Source organism: Petaurus breviceps, unplaced genomic scaffold (assembly GCF_028583685.1).
Source record: "Petaurus breviceps papuanus isolate PSGF00001 unplaced genomic scaffold, PetGlider_PUasm1.0 90686, whole genome shotgun sequence".
Taxonomy (NCBI): Eukaryota; Metazoa; Chordata; class Mammalia; order Diprotodontia; family Petauridae; genus Petaurus; species Petaurus breviceps.
In genome coordinates, this window is record NW_027187309.1 from 5,259,366 (window position 1) to 5,279,483 (window position 20,118).

At 34.8% G+C, this 20,118-nt stretch overlaps 1 protein-coding gene across 1 annotated transcript in view; it reads right to left on the reverse strand.

The window, feature by feature from the left end:
* Positions 1–20,118, reverse strand: part of CSMD1 (CUB and Sushi multiple domains 1) — a 2,654,573-nt gene that overhangs the window by 407,191 nt on the left and 2,227,264 nt on the right. Inside the window, exons 30-31 of the mRNA XM_069065406.1 lie at positions 18,977–19,171; positions 3,535–3,651 (exon numbers count right to left, since the gene is read on the reverse strand). Of these exons, the coding sequence (XP_068921507.1) occupies positions 3,535–3,651; positions 18,977–19,171 (312 nt within the window). The remainder of the gene's footprint in view (positions 1–3,534; positions 3,652–18,976; positions 19,172–20,118) is intronic.

Genomic DNA, 20,118 nt, shown 5'->3' on the forward strand with positions numbered 1-20,118 from the left:
AACTATAACTCCTATTGAGCGTATGGTAGACTTGCAATAAATGCCTCTTAAATTGACCTAAAAGTCATAGTGTTGAACAAGTTGTCTCAGTGACCAACACCTAGCTTTCTCATTCTTGGAACTCTGTAATAATATTTTTAAAATTTACTCTTTAAATGGACTGAACACAAATGTTACCTGGTTAATATTATCTTTTGACACATATGACATAATTATCATAGTTATCATTTATATAATGCTTTAACATTTGAAAGTAATTATAAAATTCCTCATTTTATCCTCACAATAACCCTTTAAGGTAGGAACTATTATTGTCCCCATTTTATAGATGAGAAAAATGAGGTAGTTAGAGTTTATATGACTTGAGCTGGGTAACAAAGTTTCTGACGGCATACTTGACCTCGGGTCTTAATGACTCCAGGTCTATCATTCTATAAACTGTACTACCTAGGTATCTGATCCTTCTCCTTAGTTTATGGTGGAGGACACAATTCCTAATTACCTTTTCATGAATTTTTCCCCAGAGGTATTCATAACTGCTAAAAGTATTTGAGAAATAAAGGTGACTTAGCAGATCACTATGGCTACATCACATATAAAATGCTAAGGTTATGAGCTTTAAGATATGTTACTTTAGGTGAGTAATGTTTTAGGTATCATTTAGATTTTAAAAGCACTGAAAGTAGTAAAGTAATAAATATTCCCAATGAGATTATTTATCTTACAGGGATAAGCTATTTATTTTCAGAAAGTAATTTATTTGCTGTAAGCTTTAGAATATCTTTCATGCTTTAGCTTTATGGAAATGTTTATGTTCTCATCTTTTATTGATTTTATTTCCATATGTATGATAACCATAATGCTCAGAATGTTTGAAAACAAATCAATTATTAGTTATATCTAAAATGTTCAGGAAGAAAACAGCCTGGGAAGTGCTAAAAAGCTGTGGGCATGCCGACTTCAGCAAAGGGTTTTAGTCTGTGTTAAAATTTCCTATTCATTAGGAAGGCAGGGAGAACCCAGCAGAGTAATTAAGCACAGAACTAAGAAGTCTCCTGCCAATTGATCCCGATATATAGGTAAAGGTCATAAGATCTAGGGAAAAACAGTGATTCAGGAATTAAGAATTTAGTGGAGTTTTACTCTAATTTTGGACAAAGTAGCATTAAAAAAAAGGTTGAAGGGATTCTTTTTAAACCTAGGACACAGGGAGCAGAAAAATTCTATGTAGATAATGCAGGGTGGTTCCTTTTCAGCAGGTAATTGAGAAGTATAATAGATCTCACATGATGAAGTGAGTAACATACATCTCTGTCTGAAACTATAAACCAAAGAAAGAGATGACCTGCACAAGACCTACCTTTGATTAGGTAAAGTAACCAAAGCAAACTAAAGTAGAAAACCCTCCTGAGGATAATCTGCAATCCAGGTTTGCCTTTTAATCTAAGTAGCATAGGTTGCACAAGAGATCACAGTGTTTTAGTACAGCCAGGATTTGTTACTGTATCAGAAAGAACTAGTTTTTAAAAGAAATAAAAACAAAAAACCATATAAAAGCAACAATGTAAAAACCCCAGTATAATTATACTTATATATTATTAATTATAATTATATGATTTGTTTCCCTAAGAAATAGATTCATAAAATAAAATGCCATTTGGAGCAAAAGATTTAGAATACAGGAAAAAAAAACCCACATACCTATGTACATTATTGAAATATATTAAGAACCAGTGTCCACTGTGATCTCTTCCTTCTCTGAACTCTTATAGCATTTATTATAGCATGCATCTGGCATTTAGGGTATTGTATTATTTTTTGTTTATTTATTTATTTATTGCCCATTTCCTACCTTCTCAAATAAAATATAAAATCCTTGAGAACTGGATATTTATGACTGCCACTTTAGATCAGCCTTATCCTTTCAGAATCATGTGTCACTTGCCTTGTATGAAAGAGGGAGAGATCACTGTGGACCCAAGAAATGATATAATTTGTTCTTGGATAACTATATTTCTCTAAAATTATAGATATCAGTCCCTGACTCTAAATGTCAGCCTGTTCTTCTGTCAACCTGCTATCTGCCTGCCTGCCTGTCTGTCTCTGTCTCTATGTCTGTCTGTCTCTTCTGCTTCTGCTTCTGTTTCTGTCTCTCTGTTGTTCTCTCTGTCTCTCTCAATGGTCAATAAATGAGTTGATTCCCCCATCATATAACATAAGATTTTACACTATCTGGTGGCAGTTTTACTTTTTTGGAGCATTCAATATCAGTGGCAGGTAGAGTTGATATGGGAGGCTCCAGAGCTGGGATTTCAATTTTTTATTGACTAGAGAACTCTCCATAAGAAACTTCTATCAGTGCAGAGAGACAACTGTTCTTCAACTCAGAATATATTATGTCACTGAGAGGCTAAGTGAGGTGCTCCCAAGTCACACAGACATTATCGGAAGCAGGAATTGAACCTAGGTCTTTTGGACTCCCAGGATGCCTCTTGCAGCACAACCCTCAAGTATATAGTGTCTAGTAACTGAAGTATCTTTCCATGTAACTTTTGTTGTCCCTTTCCTATTTGTTCTTATCCAATCAACTCTTAGATGCAGACAGCCTTTGCCAACACTAGAAATATTACTCTAGCTCCATGGCTTTTTTGTATGTGTGTATAAGACAAACAACAAAAACTATGTTTGTATGCTCAGGGGGAGCACTGTATATAAGACTGAATGAGATCATATATGTAAAGTGCTCCATAGAGGAAGCTAGCTGGTTCAGTGGATAGACCTCTGGACTTGAAGTCAAGAATATCTGATTTCAAGCACTCTCAGACAATAACTTAATAGCTGTATGGCCATGGGCCCTGATTGCCTGTTTCCTCATCTGTAAAACTGAGATGATAATAACACCTACCTTCCAGGGTTACAGTGAAGATACAATAGTATTTGTAAAGCATTTAGGATAGTGATTGGTATATAGTAGACATTTAATAAATGCTTGTTATGTATCAAATGAGATAATGTATGTAAAGTGCTTTACAGTGACATACAAAAGCTAGCTATAGTCTTGTCTTTGTAGTTGTTGCTGTTGTCTAGTTCTCTTTTCCCCAAGTCTGCCTTCCCCAATAGATGACTATGAATGTAAAGAGGAGGAAGAGCAGCTTATGAGGACAATCAAGAAAAAGTTAAGAAGAGTTAACTTTTCCATTTCTAAGAGTGGAAATAAATTAACCTGAGATTGTTTCACCCATAATATTATTCACACCCCTACATATCCTTACTATCTATTCTAAACCAATGTATAAAGAGAGTATCCTTTGGGGAAAGTTAGAGGCAAGTAAATAGACTGTTTCAGAAACACAGAGGTGACTGTTCATTTTTATTTTCATATTTGTCATCTATGTACTATAGTGGACACAATCCAAGTTCCTCTGGGAGAAGTATTTGTTCAAGAGTTGAGGCATCTGTTTGTATAAAATAGGGCAAGTTAACACAAAAAGGCATAACTATGAATTTTAAAAGCAAATAAAAGGAAATTCTTACCAAATTCCTTTGGTACAGTTATTGAATAGTGGCACATCTGACCAGCTGTGTAATTGTGTGGGTAATTTGGTGACAAAACGACCCCTTCTGATCCAGTGTACTGTCCTCCACAGGGAGCTGAAAGTAGAATTCATCAAAACATCATATGCCTTTCATCTTTCTATAACTCTAAGATACAGCATCTCATTTTCCACTTGAATGCCTATACAATAAATAATAGACAAGAGCAAAATCTCTAGATATAGCAAAACTTTCCCAAGTTGTCAATTTCATATAGATAAGAGAATCAATAGGAATTTAAAAAATTTAAGTAAAATATTGCCAAATAGGCTACAACAATACATTAGAAATAATACATATTATTGAAGTCATTGTGTTTATACCAGAAATAATGAATTGGTTTGACATAAGGAAGACCATTAACATAATAAACCAATTAATAATATCAGCCATATTCAAATAAAGAAAAACACATGAAAATATGAATACATGTGAAAAAAACTTTAGAAAAAAATCCAATTTTTTTTGGAATTTCTGTTAAAAAATACACTAAGGTATAAAGGAATAAATAATATCTCTCTAAAACCAAGAATGAATATTATACATAATGGAGAAGTTAGAGGCCTTTCTAAGATCTTCAGATGTAAAACAAGCATTCCATTTTCACCATTAATATTTAACATAGTCCATCAAATACTAGATACAGCAATACAAGAAAGAAATTGAGGGAATAAGCATAGGGATAAAATAATCATAGGGCTATAAGAGTCTTTTAAAAGCTAAGTTTCTCTTTCTGGCAGCTAGAAAAAAGGGAGTTGATGAAAAGTTAAGTTCCTCTTTCCAGTCTGAGAGGATAAGCCACTCCCCCCCCCTTTTTATCTTGATCTAGAGGTTAAGTATAAGTTGAATAGTTTATCTTCCAAGGATGGATTTCCCATTTTGGCAGTGAAAAGATGGGGTGGGGGATGACTGCTAACTACACACCACAAGTTCCTCTTTCCCAATATTAGTTCAAACACCATGCCTATTTAAGCAAACTTTCTAGTTACAAAATACTACAGGTGCAGTGCAGAGATTCCTAAGGCAATTTCACTTTGACAGACAGGTTGATAGACACAGGATGAATTTGGATTAAGAAAGCCTGAAAGAGAATGAACTAGTCAGATGACCTGCCTTGTCCAACTGAATTATGTTCAAAACAAGTTTGCTGTAGGCTTTTTTTTTTAATTCCTCCTTTCTATTATAAAAATAATCTCTGCAAATCACTCTTTTGTCACTAATCATTGAGGAATTAAACTGACTTAATGGTAACCTGTTGACCATTACTAGTAAATCATTACTCAGAAGTTTTGCACATCAATTTGTTTTCTATTTTAGATAATTTTAGCAGAAAAAAAGGAGCTCTATCAGTACCAGATCTCAAATTATAGCACAAAAGTAATCACGGAAATTATTTCATATCGACTAAAACATAGAAAGGTCAACAAATGAAACAGATTAGATAAACAAAATACCAAAGGAAATGAACACAGCAGTGTAGTATTTGATATACCCAAAGTCATCAGTGAAAGATGGGAAGACTCATTATTAGAAAAAAAAATACTGAGAAAACTAGAAACAAGTTTGATAGACACGAAATCTAGACCAAAATCTCGATCTATATGCTAAGTGAATACATGATTTAAATAAAACAAGAGACATATATTATTTTTTTAAATGAGAAGGAAGAATTTACCTTTCAGACCTATGGATAAAGGAAGAGCTCATGACTAATTAGGTGATAGAGGGGATTACAAGATGAAATGGACAATTTTGACTAGAAGGGTCCATTACAGCAAACGGAGAGCTGAGCCCAGCCCCTCATGAGCCCATGGTTTTAGGCTAAGGGTGGCCCCAACCAGCAGTGGCTAGAGCAGACTTCAGGAAATCACCAGCAGCTGTGGTGGTTTCCAGAATTATCAACCCACAAATGCCAAAGACAAAGTGTGGAACTCTATTGGAACTGGGGGGGGAGGGGGATGGAGGGGCATGGTCCAGCCTCTTCCCCCAGAGTGAGAAGTTGCTGAGGTGTGGTGGCTGAGCAGCTGCCACTATGTGGCTGCTTCAGAGCTGCTGACCTGCAGATCATAGGGGGACCATGTGGCCAGTCTGAGGGGTAATCACTCTTGCTCTAAGTTGTTTGGATGTGGATTGTGGTCTAGGGTGGAGGTCCTGGAGTACATGACCAGTTTGACAGAGTGTGTGGAGGCTTTAGAGAGAGCACCCAAATAATAGCTCCAGCAGCTGCAAAACCTCCAGAAATCTAAGACAAAGCTCTCCTATCTAGAAGCAGAGTTCTACTGTGGCAAAGAGCTCAAAAGTCAAGTAATTGAGTGGCAACATGAGCAAGCTAAGGAAGCAAAGCAAGCACAGCCAAAAAACTTTAGATTCCTTTTTTGAGGACAAAAAGGATAAAACATGTAATGGTAGGAAGACAACAAAGTCAGAACTCCTGCACCAAAAGCTTCTAAGAAAAATATGAATTGGTTATAGGCCATGGAGGGGCTCAAGAGGATTTTGAAAATCAAGTAAGAGAAGTGGAGGAAAAATTGGGAAGAGAAATGAGAATGATACAAGAAAATCAGAAAAAGAGAGTCAACAACCTGACTGAAGAAAATAACACCTTCAAAAACAGACTCACTCGAATAGTAAGAGGCCCAAAAAGCCAATGAGGAGAAGAATGCCTTAAAAAGTCAAATTTTCCAGATGGAAAAAGAATCTTAAAAGCTCACTAAACAGAATCATTCTTTTAGTATTATATTGGAGAAATGGAAGCTAGTGACTTTATGAGAAATTAAGACACTATTAAACAGATCCAAACAAATGAAAAAATAGAAGGCAATGTAAAATATCTCATTAGAAAAATCACTGACCTGGAAAAGAGATCCAGGAGAGATAATTTAAAAATTATTGGACTACCTGAAAGCCATGATCAAAAAAAGAACCTAGAAATCATCCTTCAAGAAATTCTCAAGGAAAATTGCCCTGATGTTTTAGAACCAGAGGGCAAAATAGAGGTTGAAAGAGTACACCAATCACCTCCTGAAAAAGATCGCCAAAAGAAAACTTCTAGGAATATTATATTCAGGTTTCGAAATTCCCGGATTAAGGAGAGAATATTACAAGCAGCCAGGAAGAAACACTTTGAAAATTGTGGAAACACAATCAAGATAACACAGTATCTGGCAGTTTCTAAACTGAGGGATCAAAAGGCTTGGAATATGATATTCCAGAGGTCAAAGGAGCTGGAATTAAAACCAAGAATTACCTACCCAACAAAAGTGAATATCATGTTTCAGGGGAAAATATGGTTATTCAATGGAATAGAAGACTTTCAAGCATTCCTGATGAAAAAACCAGTTGAATAGAAAATCTGACATTCAAATACAAGAAGCAATAGAAGCATGAGAAGGTAAACAGTGAATAGAAATCATAAGAAACTTATCAAAGCTGAACTATTTACATTCCTAAATGAAAAAAATCATTATGGTAATTTATGAAAATTTTCTCAGTATGAGGATAGCTGAAGGGAATATAAATGTATATATAAATATATGTACATTTATATGTCTACATAGAAGGGTATATGTGGGTCTGAATACATATGTGAGTGTGAATATATGTGTACAGGTATATATAGAGGGCACAGGATCAATTGAATAGGAAGGGATGATATTTAAAAAATAAAATTAAGAGGTGAGAGGGGAATATAATGAGAGGAGATAGAGAGAGACAGAATAGGGTAACTTATCTCATATAAAAGAAGCAAGGGAAAAGTGTTACAATGGAGGGGAAGAACAGGAACTCAAAATGGAATCAGTCAACCTTACTCTCATCGAACTTGGCTTAAGAAGGTAATAACATACACACTCAATTGGGTCTTACCCTATAGGAAAGTAGGGGGGAAGCAGATAAGAGGAGGGATGATAGAAGGGAGAGCAGATGGTGGAGAGGTAGTTAGAAGGACAAAGTTTTGAAAAGGGACAGCATCAAAGTAGAAAATAGAACAAGTGGGGGGCAGAATAGGATGGAGGGAAATATAGTCATTCACAATATATCCACTATGGAAATGTTTTGCATAACTCCACATGTACAACCTATATTGAACTGCTTATCTTCCCAGTAAGGATGGGTGACAAGGGAAAAAGGAAAAAGTATCTGGAATTCAAAGTTTTAAAATCAAACATTTAAAAAATTATCATTATCATTATTATTATTATTATTACATGCAACTGGGAAATAAGATATACAGGCACTGGGGTATGGAGATCCATCTTGCCCTAAGGGAAAGTTGGAGGGGTATGGGAGAGGATATAGGAGAGAGCAGATTGGGGGTAGGGGTATTCAGTGGGACTGTTCTTTTGGGCCGGTAGGTAGGGGAAAGATGGGGAGAAAACGTGTAACTCAAAATCTTGTGGAAATGAATGTTGCAAACTAAAAATAAACATAAAATTAAAAAATATAAATAAATAAAAAGAATAAACTCTTGAATGTAAAAAAAATAGAATTGGTCAAGTAGAAGCTAATGACTCTAAGAGATATCAAGAATCAGTCAAAAAAAAAAATCAAACGAATGGAAAAAATAGAAGAATACACCACTGGAAAAACAACTGACCTGGAAAAGAGATCCAGGAGAGATCATTTAAGAATTATTGGTCTTCCTGAAAATCATGAAAAAAAAAAAGCCTGGACAGCATCTTTCAAGAAATCATCAAGGAAAACTGCCCTGTGGTTCCCTGAATCAGAAGAGTCATCAAAAGAATCCACCAATAGCTTCCTAAAAGATATCTTAAATTGAAAATGCCAAGGAATACTGTAGCCAAATTCCAGAATTATCAGGTCAAGGAGAAAATTCTGCAAGCAGTCAAAAAGTAACAATTCAAACATCATGGAACCATATTCAGGATTATGCAGGACCTTGTAGCTTCTACATTAAGAGATCAGTGGGCTTGGAATATGATATTCTGTAATGCAAAGGAGCTTAGATTCCAACCAAGGATCAATTACTCAGCAAAATCAAGCACAATATTTCAGGGAGAAGATGGGCATTCAATGAAATAGGGGACTTCCATACTTTCCTGATAAGAAGACCAGAGTTCAACAGAAATTTGATATTCAAATACAAGACTTAAGAGAGGCATAAAATGGTAAACAGGAAAGAAAAAACAAACATATTAATCAATAAGGGCAAACTGTTTACATCCCTACATGGGAAGATGATACTCACAACTCTTGAGAACTAAATCTTTATTATGATATTTAGAAGGCATATACATAGACAGAGGAGGTGGGTTTAACGTTACTTTGACATAATGTTAAAAAATATAATTAAGTGGTGAAAACAGATTTTAATGGGAGAAGAAAGGTGGAAGCAGAAAAGGGTAAATTATATCCCATGAAAAGGCACAAAGACACTGCAGTAGAGGGAAAAAAGGGAGGGAGATGAGTACCATTTGAACTTACTTTCATCAGATTTGGATCAAAGAGGGAATAACATACTCAGTTAGGTACAGAAATCTAACTTGCCCTTTAAGAGGGGAAAGGGGAATGAAAAGGTAGGGATAGAAGGCAGGGCAGATTGAGGGAGGTAGTGGTCAAAAGTTTGACATTTGTAACATTCAGAAGAGGATATGTGAGAAGGAATTATAAATTAATTCTAATTCCCTCCCCCCCACCCCGAATCGGCATCAGAGGCAGTAAGCAAAGACTGTTCAATACAAATGGTGAAGTACTATAAGCACTATATATATATTTTGTAGAATTGCAAAATACCAAAATATGCTTATGAAAATTTTGTTCCATGTAAATATTTACTAAAGAAATCTTGTGTGATAGGAATAGCCCTATTCAAGTGGTTGGTATTATAAGAAACCAGTAACATCTAGTGTCTTTTGTTGGAAATTTTGCCCAAGACTATTTTATTTTATTTTTTGGTATGTAACAGACAGATTACACTGTTGTGACTTTATTAACAGAAATCAATTTGGCATAAGTAAGTTGGAGCTATGGAAAGCAAATCATAGAGTCCTAGAGAGACTGACAAGAAAATTTTGATATGAGGGGAAAAAAAGAGAAATGTTTCAAATACAAGATAATAAACTTAGGGCTAGAAGGGACCTTAAAGATCATTTTCTCCTTCCTCTTCAGCTTAAAGATGAGAAAACTGAGAATCAAATTAAGTGACTTGCTTGAGGCAACATAGGCTGCAACTAGAAAAGTTGGTATTTGAGTCCAGATATTCAGAGTCCATATTCACTGCCTTTTCTAATGTAGCATGTTATCTTTTTATAGATTTTTACTGATTATTTCAGGACACCTAAATGTTGCAGTGGACAAAGCACTGGGCTTGGAATAAGGAAGACTCATCTTCATGAGTTCAAATCACATACAAGACACTTACTAGCTGTGTCACCCTTATCAAGTCACTTTAACCCTGTTTACCTCAGTTCCTCATCTGTAAAATGAACTGGAGAAGGAAATGGAAAACCACCCTAATATCTTTGCTAAGAAACAGCCCCCCAAATGTGGTTACAAAGAGTTGGATATGAGTATGTATTAAAAAAGAAAAAGAACAAAAAAAAACCATCAGAGATGTTAGGTTTAGTTGGGACAGTAGAATAAAAAATTTGGTATAGTCAAAAATGGGATTGGACTTCTGGAACCTGACCTAAAATATATGAATGACAGATTCCTGTCAAGAGATGGAGAACACAAAATAAAAGTTGTTAAAACTGCAATTACTGGTTCTCTTACAAAGCTAATCATAAGGCCTTTAAACTTAAAAAAAGGATGGAGAATGGGGAAAATTCCCTACATATATTCATCAAGTCAGATAACATGGAGAGTAGGAACAAAGAACAAAACCATTTGAAACACCCTTAAATTTATAGAATTTGAAACTTAGAAGGGATCATGGCACCCATTTAGTTAAACCCATAAACAAAATAAATATTCACTACAATATACCTGATAACTGGTTATCCTACTTCTGTCTAAAATTCTCTAAGGAGGGGGAAACCCATCATCTCTCAAGGCAGGACATTTCCCTTTGACAGCTCTATTTATTAGAAAACTTTTCTGATGTACAGTCTAACTTTGCCTCTTTGCAATTTCTATCCATTGCTCCTAGTTCTGTACTCTGGGGCTCAACAATCTAAAACCTCTACCAAATGACATCCTTCCTTCAAATACTTCAAGATAGATATCATATCCATACTTCCCCCCATCTGACCTTAAATCTAAGGTTAATATGGCCATATGACATTGAGTCCAGTCTCTTCATCATCATGGTTTACCCCACTTGGCCACTCTCTACATATTTTTCAAAACAATTATTATCCAACCATGGCACCTCTATCTTATACTTATACATCTTATACTTTTTATTTGCTATCCAAGTACAAGAAGAAACAAAATCCAAAAAAGTAACAAGTAATAAAAACCCATTGCCTTAAAAATCTATATATAAATATTTAGAGTTTAGAAAGCATAGAAGAGGAGTTAGAGGTTCTAACTCAAGGGAAAAATATGACTACACAGTTTCTACCAAGTATTTAAAGGAGAAGACCCTTGACTAGAATATGATTCTGCTTGGATATAACTTATTGTAAAGAAACAGAGCTAGGAAAAAGGGTGTATTTGTAAGGAAATGTCTGTAGTGTTAGATTAAAATTATATACTCACATGAAGAAATTCAAGAACTAGAGGAAGGAAATGAGGAGAAAATGTGGGAGAAGATCAATAGAAAAAGAAACAGGTTTTGTCATCAAATTTTACTAAAAACCACTGGAACATAAAGGGGAAATACATGAAGGATTTGGGAAACAAAAAGAAAATTGACACAAAGGCATAACATACTAGCGACAGGGAACTTCAGTTATTTGTGTATCTATTAGAACTCTCTTTTTGCCTTAATTCCTGTCACCAAAGACCTTGACACTGTCAAATGGCTCAATATCAGAATATGACATTATTTTATCAGTATAAATGACTTTAAAAAGGAGATAATAATATTTGCTTTGCAGCTGTACTCTAAAAACCACGGGACCCTTCCATTTAACTTGCAGCTGAAACATTTATATATATATATATATATATATATATATATATATATATATATATATATATATATAATAAATATATATGCTCTCCCATTAGCATGTGATCTCCTGAGCTCCTTCAGAGTAGGGACTGGCTTACTTTTCTGTTTATATCTAACATTAAGTGCTTTGTGCAGAGTAAACATTCAAATGCTTTATTCATTCATTCTTGATAATTTTATCCTTCAAAAGTAGAAATTCTATGTTGTATGAGTCTCATTAAAAGGGAGGAACTTCAGACTAAGGTGGAAATGATGGAAATCCTGAGAGAAAGTGACCACTCCTTCCTTGATTGTGTAACAGAAAGAAGTTAAGGTTATGCATATTCTGACAAGCACCCCAGGTTTGGGAAAAACAGATTACAAAAGATTCAAAGGAAGGGTAGATATGATGCAGTGTACTAAAATTTTGCTGGGTAGGTCAGTCCAGGAAGTATGGGAAACACTCAAGAATTAAATTGTGAAAATATAAGCAGATAATGGTTTTGGTGAGGAAAAAAAATGGTAACTGTCTAGAGATTGATGTGGATGCAGAGGAAATTTTGCAAATAATTTATTTGCCAAAGGCATTTATGTGGTGCAGTGGATAGAGTTTGGGACTTGTAGTCAGGAAGACCTGAGGTTGAATTTTACCTTAAACACTTAGCAACTGTGTGGCCTTGGGGCATTATTTAACTTGTCTGCATTCCAGTTTCCTCATTTATAAAGTAGGGATGCTAATAGCACCTATCTTACAGGCTTGTTGTGAGGATCAAATGAGATAGCATTCAAACGGCTTTGCAAATCTTAAAGCACCATAAAAATGTTAATCCTTATTATTAAAATAAAGCTATGGAAATGGAATAAGAGACAAGTAAAAGCATGAATATCAAAATATGCCAAAATCCTATAAAAATTGTGTTGGGAATCATTAAAACTCAGGATAATCAAAAGCTCATAACAGAAACAAAAGAAAATTTGAAGAAAAAATGTAGGAATGGGTTGAAGTTTGGGCTAGTTTTCCTGAAGTGTTTTCATTTTTTTTTTCAGATGATATAAAGAATAGCTCTCCAAGGGAAATAAAAAGGAGGCATATATATGGATACATGTATGTGTATATGTGTGTGTGTGTGCGTGTGTATCCATATATCTATGTATGTATATGCATATATACATGGTAAAAACAAGAAAAATTAATAAGAATTCAATTTTTTCAAAAAGGTAACTGATTTAGAAAGATGTTGATAAATAAGCAGGACTTATCTTGCAAAGTACTGTAGCACATGGATGAATCCCTTCAGTCTGTTATGGCACCAAATTTAGAGCTCTGTGATGAAATTCCAAATGTCTATGGACTAACTATGTTACCTTGAAAGTCAATGCATTCTGTAAGAGCCAGAGGAAAATAACTATCTGGAGCTCTGTTAGTATTTAAAAATGACAAATTTCTAAACTGTTAGCTTAGTTTTATCAAATGAAGTAAATCCCTTTGCAGTGGCATGTAATCTATTCCTCAAACAGTCCGAGACTATTCCATTGAGTCTTTGTTCTTGTTCAAAATAAAAGTTCAATGTCACCTTTAAGTGGGGAGACTTTTGTATAACAAAATTAAAAAGCTTGCAAAAATCTGGAGAAGACCAATGAAATAATAGATCTTTAACTCTGGCAATGCAGCTCTTGTCTCAGATGTTGTCTAGATCCTGAACCACATAAGCTTGACAAGCACAGTGCTGCATTGTCTCCCTTGTTTTCTAAAAATCCATAGAGTTATAAATTAAAACAGCAAGTAGAGATGAAAAATAGGCAAGAAATCATGATCTGTGGTAGCATTTTGATGTCAACTCATCAGAGACCAGAATCCTTTTTTGATTAAGGACACCTACAGATATACTTTATCAAGTGAGACTACAAAGATTTCTTTTTGACCAAGGATAAGATGAAAGAATACGGCTTTATAAAAATAGAGAACAATGTAAAAATCAAAGTTGAAATGAAATGAAACTTTCCTGCCATTTTATTTCTCATCTCCTTGATAAATTATGTTCAGGCTTCAAATTCTTAGCTGTATTTTTAAAAAGACAGGCTAAAATGTCAGTTCTCATTCAAGATACTAATAATCAAAAGAAGAATTTAACAATAAAATGGTATATAATTTCTACATTTTATATACTCATTTTCTTGCTCATGATTACTTGATTTAAGAAATATATTTTAACAGGAATGACGTGCTATCAGTGTATCCAAAACTAAATTACAATAAATATGGTCTTACTATTTGCTAATTTACATGTTAAATGGATCATTTCCTAAAGAATGAAGAAAAGCAGAAATACTCAAAACAGATGGTAGTAACTTAGTTGTGCATCTATTTATTTAATTGAGATAGATTTCTAATGTAAAATCAGCTAAACAAAATTTAAATTGATATTATCAAATAAGAGCTTCTGAAATCACAGTATTTCAGAATGGGAAGAGACATTAGAGCCATGTACTCATATCTGAAGACGCTTTCTAGTAATGGTTTGGGTAATTAATCATAACAACAAATATTATAACAGGTAGTCCTACCCTAAAATGATATACGGTTGTAGTGAGAACCCCATCACTGTAGTAGTTCAAACTAAGTTGGATGACCATTTATCAATGATGTGAGATAGTGGTGGGAGTATAAGGAAAAATAAAGAGACAGAGACAGAGAGATGATACACACAGAGAGAAATTGAGTGGAAAATCTGCTTCTATTATCTGTCACAGAAAATAAAGCAACTTACATATTAGGCTTTATAATTATGATCACATATATAGTAGGCCCACCATTTTCATTCATTCTTCTCCAGACTGTACTCTGGACTCTATATAGATTTTCTCTACAATGCCAAAGAAACCTCTTCACACAGAAAATTTATTCTATTCTTAGATTTCTCAAACTGGAAGTATCCTTGCCCAAAGGATACTTCTCAGAACCTTCATTTAAGGAAGAGAGTCCCTCCTTGTCTTTTTTCCTTTCCAGGCCAAAGTCAGGATTCTCTAACCCTCTCCCCTTTTAACTTTCTTTTATTGTCTTCCCCCATTAGAACATAATTTCCTTTAGCAAAATGCCTGTCCTTCCTTCTGTTTATATTTGTAGATCACTAGATCTCTGGGATCCAGTCCCAGCTCTCTCACTACTATGCTCTTATGACTGGTAAAATCAATCAAGTCAGAAACTTGATGGGCACTTCCTAAGGAATGAATAAAAGAGGTTCCTGTTTAAGTATGGGTTGGATTAGGAACAGGGATTGTTAACTTTTCTGTGTGTCATGGCAGTCTGGCAAAACCTATGGAATCATTCATAGAATCATGTTTTTAAAATTAATAAAATAAAACTCACAGGGTTCCAAAGAAAACTAATTATACTGACATAAAGGTATATATTCTTTTTTCTCCTATAGTGTCATAGAATCCTTGAAATCTATCAACCCTTGTGAACATCCCATTAAGAACCCCTGGACTAGATGCTTTTTGAGATCCTTTCCTCTTTAGTCTTAGTATTTTCATCTTTAAAATGTGGGAGTTTTCAAGGCAACATCACGTAACAGAAAAATCAATGAATTTGGAGACAAAAGACCTGGGTTGCAATCCCAGATTCACCACTTACAACCTGTGCAACCCTGGGCAAGTTATCTCTTTTCCCTCACCCTCAGTTTCTTCATCTCTGCAGTGAAAGGTTTGGATCAGTTGATCTCTAAGGTTTCTTTCATTTCTAACATGATTCTGGGAAAGGCAACAATAAAAAAACACTGAAACTGAGTATATGAATCTCTTTACTGCCTTGCCTATGAGGCTCACCCCAGAGAGTCAGAGACAGAATATCTCCTTTAGGTACTATCTTTGGGGCCTGCAATTCCCTTAAAATTCTCATCCACAGCTTAGTCCTGTCAACATTCAAAGGAGGCTTATTTGTTCCTGCAGACAGCGGCTGTACACAAAAATAGTCATGGAATTTTGGCCCAATCATTGGACCAATAATAGAGAAATCATGTAGATGGACTAATCTTAGGGCTCACACAATTGGATGTGCTTAGGATTTACAGCAGCTGCTGAGAAAATTCAGCACAACACTGAGACTGCCTCTCACTGCTAATGCTGAAGCATGTCACACTGCAGCTTGGTGCCTCTTGTTGGTATGCCAGTCATGCTACTAAGGACACGTTCCATATATTTGCACCATTGTCATAGAACACTGATTGCAAAGCATTGCAAAGCATTCCCTTTCATAGTTGCTTAGGCTTGCGTTGCCTGTCATTTGAAGTAACTCCTTTTAATTTGGGGGGATGGTAGTGGAGGTGATGGTGAAAGTGCATAATTGTAAACAATCATTTGATTTGCTTTTATAATCTTTATATATTCCAGTTAATTCCTTCCCTCACACCATTATAATGAAATATTTGACATACAGTTAAGAAAGAAATGGAATGGAAAACAAGAAAAAGGAAAGAAGAAAAGGTGTGGAGGGAACAGAGGTGAGGAAGGACAATAGGCGACAGGAGTAGAAGAGAAGAAAAAAGTTTAACTTGTTTACAAGTTGATTTGTTTTGAACACTGCAGTTTCCTTAATTCAACAATTTTTTATTAACTCCAGAAAACTCTTCATCCTGGAAGATCACTTCAGCCCTATAATTCATACTATGGAGAGATCCTCAGCCCCTGTGGGCCCCTCCCTCTAACTGGATGGCTCCTTTCAGAAACTCCATTTAAGGAGAACCCTTAAGGCAACCTTCATTTGTCTTCAAGATGGAATCGATTCATATTCCCCCATCATACCCCTAGATCAGATACCTTTCCTCCATCTCCCCCCCTTCTCAGCACGCTTTTTTGTTATCTTCCCCCTTTTAGAATGTGAGCTCCTCAAGGGTAGGGACCAGCTTCCATTTTACTTGTATACATACTGCAAGGACATAGAACAGTATCTGGCACATAGTAAGTGATTAATAAATGCTTACTGACTGACTGAATAGTATCATATTAGACACTGTAACAAGGGGGAAAAGTAATGTGTCATCTAGTTATGGGCCAAGACAAACAGAAGCAACTAGAGAATACAGTTGATCTTTTCTTTCAATCAACCAATTAGCATTAGTTTACATTATTTAAAGGACCTTTCTACAAAGATCTTGGAATACTGAAATACAGAAAAGGTGGTTCTTTCAATCAACATTTAAGTCATTCATTTTTCACATTTTTTTCAGTGCCTCACACGTACAATCACAGTCAAATTTCACTATATAATCAAGAGCCTGATATAAGAACTACAGTATGGTTCCTTTAAATTCCATAATTGCTACATTTAGTTCTCAAATTCTGCAGATTAAAGCCACAGTGGCACTGCCATTTAGCAACTAAAAACAGACACCTCTAATGATTTTATACACACACACACACATATAATGTATGTACGCATATATACATATGCAACATTTATATATGTATATATACATGTGTGTATATATACATATATTTATATATTTAATATTGGAAGCAAATAAACTATAATGATGAAGTCAATGGAGACACAATTCCAGCCCAAGTGTTTCCACTGAAATTAGCTCACTTGTAAGGAAGAAGTTAAATTTCTACATAAGCTTATGTGTATTTATAAGACCTTCACACAACGTTAATGTTTACATGATGCGTGCTAATACCGTCCACATGCATATATGATATGTTATGCTATCTGTGAAAATTCTCATTCAAACATCAGTTTAATCATGGAGATATATTTTATGTAGACCTAAAAATTGTCTTTCACAATGCTGTCATCAGCTCCCCCTCACCCCCAGCCTCCAGTATAATCCAGTTCCAGTTAGATTCAATTTGCTTCCAGATAGAAAATATATACACACATACATACAAGTTTCCTTGGGAATACTAGGGCTTTCTTCTTGCTGAGGTACTTTCAAAAATTTTACAATATATAATAACACTTCCTTTTATTATACTTTAAATAAAAGTTATCCAATACATTTAGCATCTGAAAATCTCCCAAGCTCAGTAATGAGAACTATTTTTGACTTGAGTTGAACTTTGAGTCCATCTTACTATCAGATATACTGTTCTATTAATTCACTGTTCTGAACTGAAAGGATTTCAGATGGCAAACAACTCCAGCATCTTTGCTAAAACCAAAAAAAAAACTCAAACCAAAACAAAAATGAAAACACACACCAAAAAAAAAAACCAAAATATGGTCACAAAGAGTTGGACACAACTAAAACTACTGAACAACAGCAACATAAACATATGTGTGTTTGTATGTGTGTATATGTCAAAACCAAATTGTTTGACTTTGTCTCAGCTTGCCAAGTGATACCGTAAGTGTAGTTTTGTTTTGTTAGTTGTATTTAAGGAAGATTAAGTCATTGCATGTCTTCCTAAAACAAGTTAAAATCCAGAGCATTTCAAATTTCTTGTGATCTTTACATTTGATTTTAATTCATCTCCAAGTATTTCAAAATTAGAAGCTTCTGATATGCTGCCCTTCTTAAATTCTAAAAATACATCCCACATTTTTTCAAATGACATTTATCTATCCAACTGGATTTTTCATGATTTCTCCTTCTCCAATTTCTAATACTTCATGCTGCTACCAAGCCAATAATTCAAAGGCAGATTTTTTTTTACCATATTACTACCCTGCCCCCAAAGAGGGGAACTTCTATCTCACCTCTATCTCCTTCAGTACCTGAATAGCTTCAAAGCTCAGCTCAGGTGCTGAGCTACATAAGGCTTTTCCAAATACTCCCTTCCCCCTACCTCCTGCTAAGAAACAGATCTCATCCCTGAAATTAGCTTTCATTTATTTTGCCTAGATTCTTTGTTGTTGTTCATCCTTCATTCTCAAAGAGGACCAATGATATCACAAAGTAATGTCTTGACTGTGCATGAATTGGATTTAAGTGATGCAGAGTTGCATATTTGTTCAGTCTTTTTCAGTCATGTCCAACTCTACATGATCCCATTTGGGGTTTTCTTCCTGTCTCCTTAAATAAGAATGTAAATTGCTTAATGACAGGGATTATTTCATTTGTGTCTTTGTATTCCCAGAGCCTACCCTGGTGCCTGACATATGGAAGATGTGGTAATAAATTCCTGTTGTTTCATTAGTGTAGAAATGATTATATATATATATATATGTATATACACAAACATATATATACATATATATTTCACATACATATATATATACAGACCTATGTTTTGACAAATTGATCTGAAAAATGTGTTCCCCAATTATTTCCAAATGTATTACTGAAGATATTTCCAAGGAAATACAAGATAACTGCATACCATTGCAAGATGGCAAGACTCTATTCCAGGCAGGCTTTCCATCTATTCCAATTACACAAGTTATGGATGAAGGATCAATAATCTTATATCCAGAATCACACTGATAAGTCACAGTTGAGCCGAGTTTAAAATCTGTTCCAATTCTTGTACCATTCATTATATTTCCAGGGTCAAAACAAGCTTCCCGGGGCTTTTCTACAAAAGAAAGGAATACAATATATTACTTCCACAAAACAAGGAGTGGGAAATCTTTTGTTTCTTTTAAATCGTTTTGTTTTCATCTTTACATCATAAGGTTATTGAGAATTAGATTACCTCATAAATTATTAGAACATTATTAAAATATATATCATCCAATTTTATATATGATATATCTTCAGAAATGAATTTTTAAGATGCTTTCTTTTTTCATAGACATCACTTCCCAATAGCACCTCCTGCCACCAGAACCCTGCCTTATAACAAACATGTACAGTTAAACAAAACATATATATTGCTCTTGTAATAAAATAGTGACCGTTCTTTACCCATTGTTCACCACTTCTCTAGCAAGAAGAGAGATGTACTTATCTATGGACTTATACTAACAAAACATATCTAAGATCACATCAAAGTTGCCATTTCAAGAGGAGTCAGCTCCATTTTTTCAGCTTGCTCAACTGAAGTTAGAGTAAAAGGCATAAAAGTACAAAAAAAGAATCATGTAATAGACTAAAGTAAGGAATTAGGAGAATTACATTCCTTTTCCTCCAGGAAGAGATGACCAAAAATGTTGTGACTTCTGTAATTCTAGGGCATACTTAATAATGCCCTGAAGAGCTAGAATGGGAAATTTAGGATGGTATTAATTATTCTTTCTTTAATTCCAACATGTGACTACAAAGCATACCCAATGGCCACCTAATGATTAAATCTTTTTGCAGTCAGATTAGATTTTCATTGGGCTTCCTGACAATTTTAATTTATCTTGGTACTTTGATTAACTCCCACCTGACTTTCTAGGGTCTTCTCACCCTGGAACATACTCCCACCATGTTGGCCCCCTTCTCTCATTGGTGAGTCCCTTCTGGGATTTGGGGCCAAGGGGCCTTTCCATTTTAAGATTGGGACCAGTCTGGCCTTTCTTCATTTCCCTCATGACT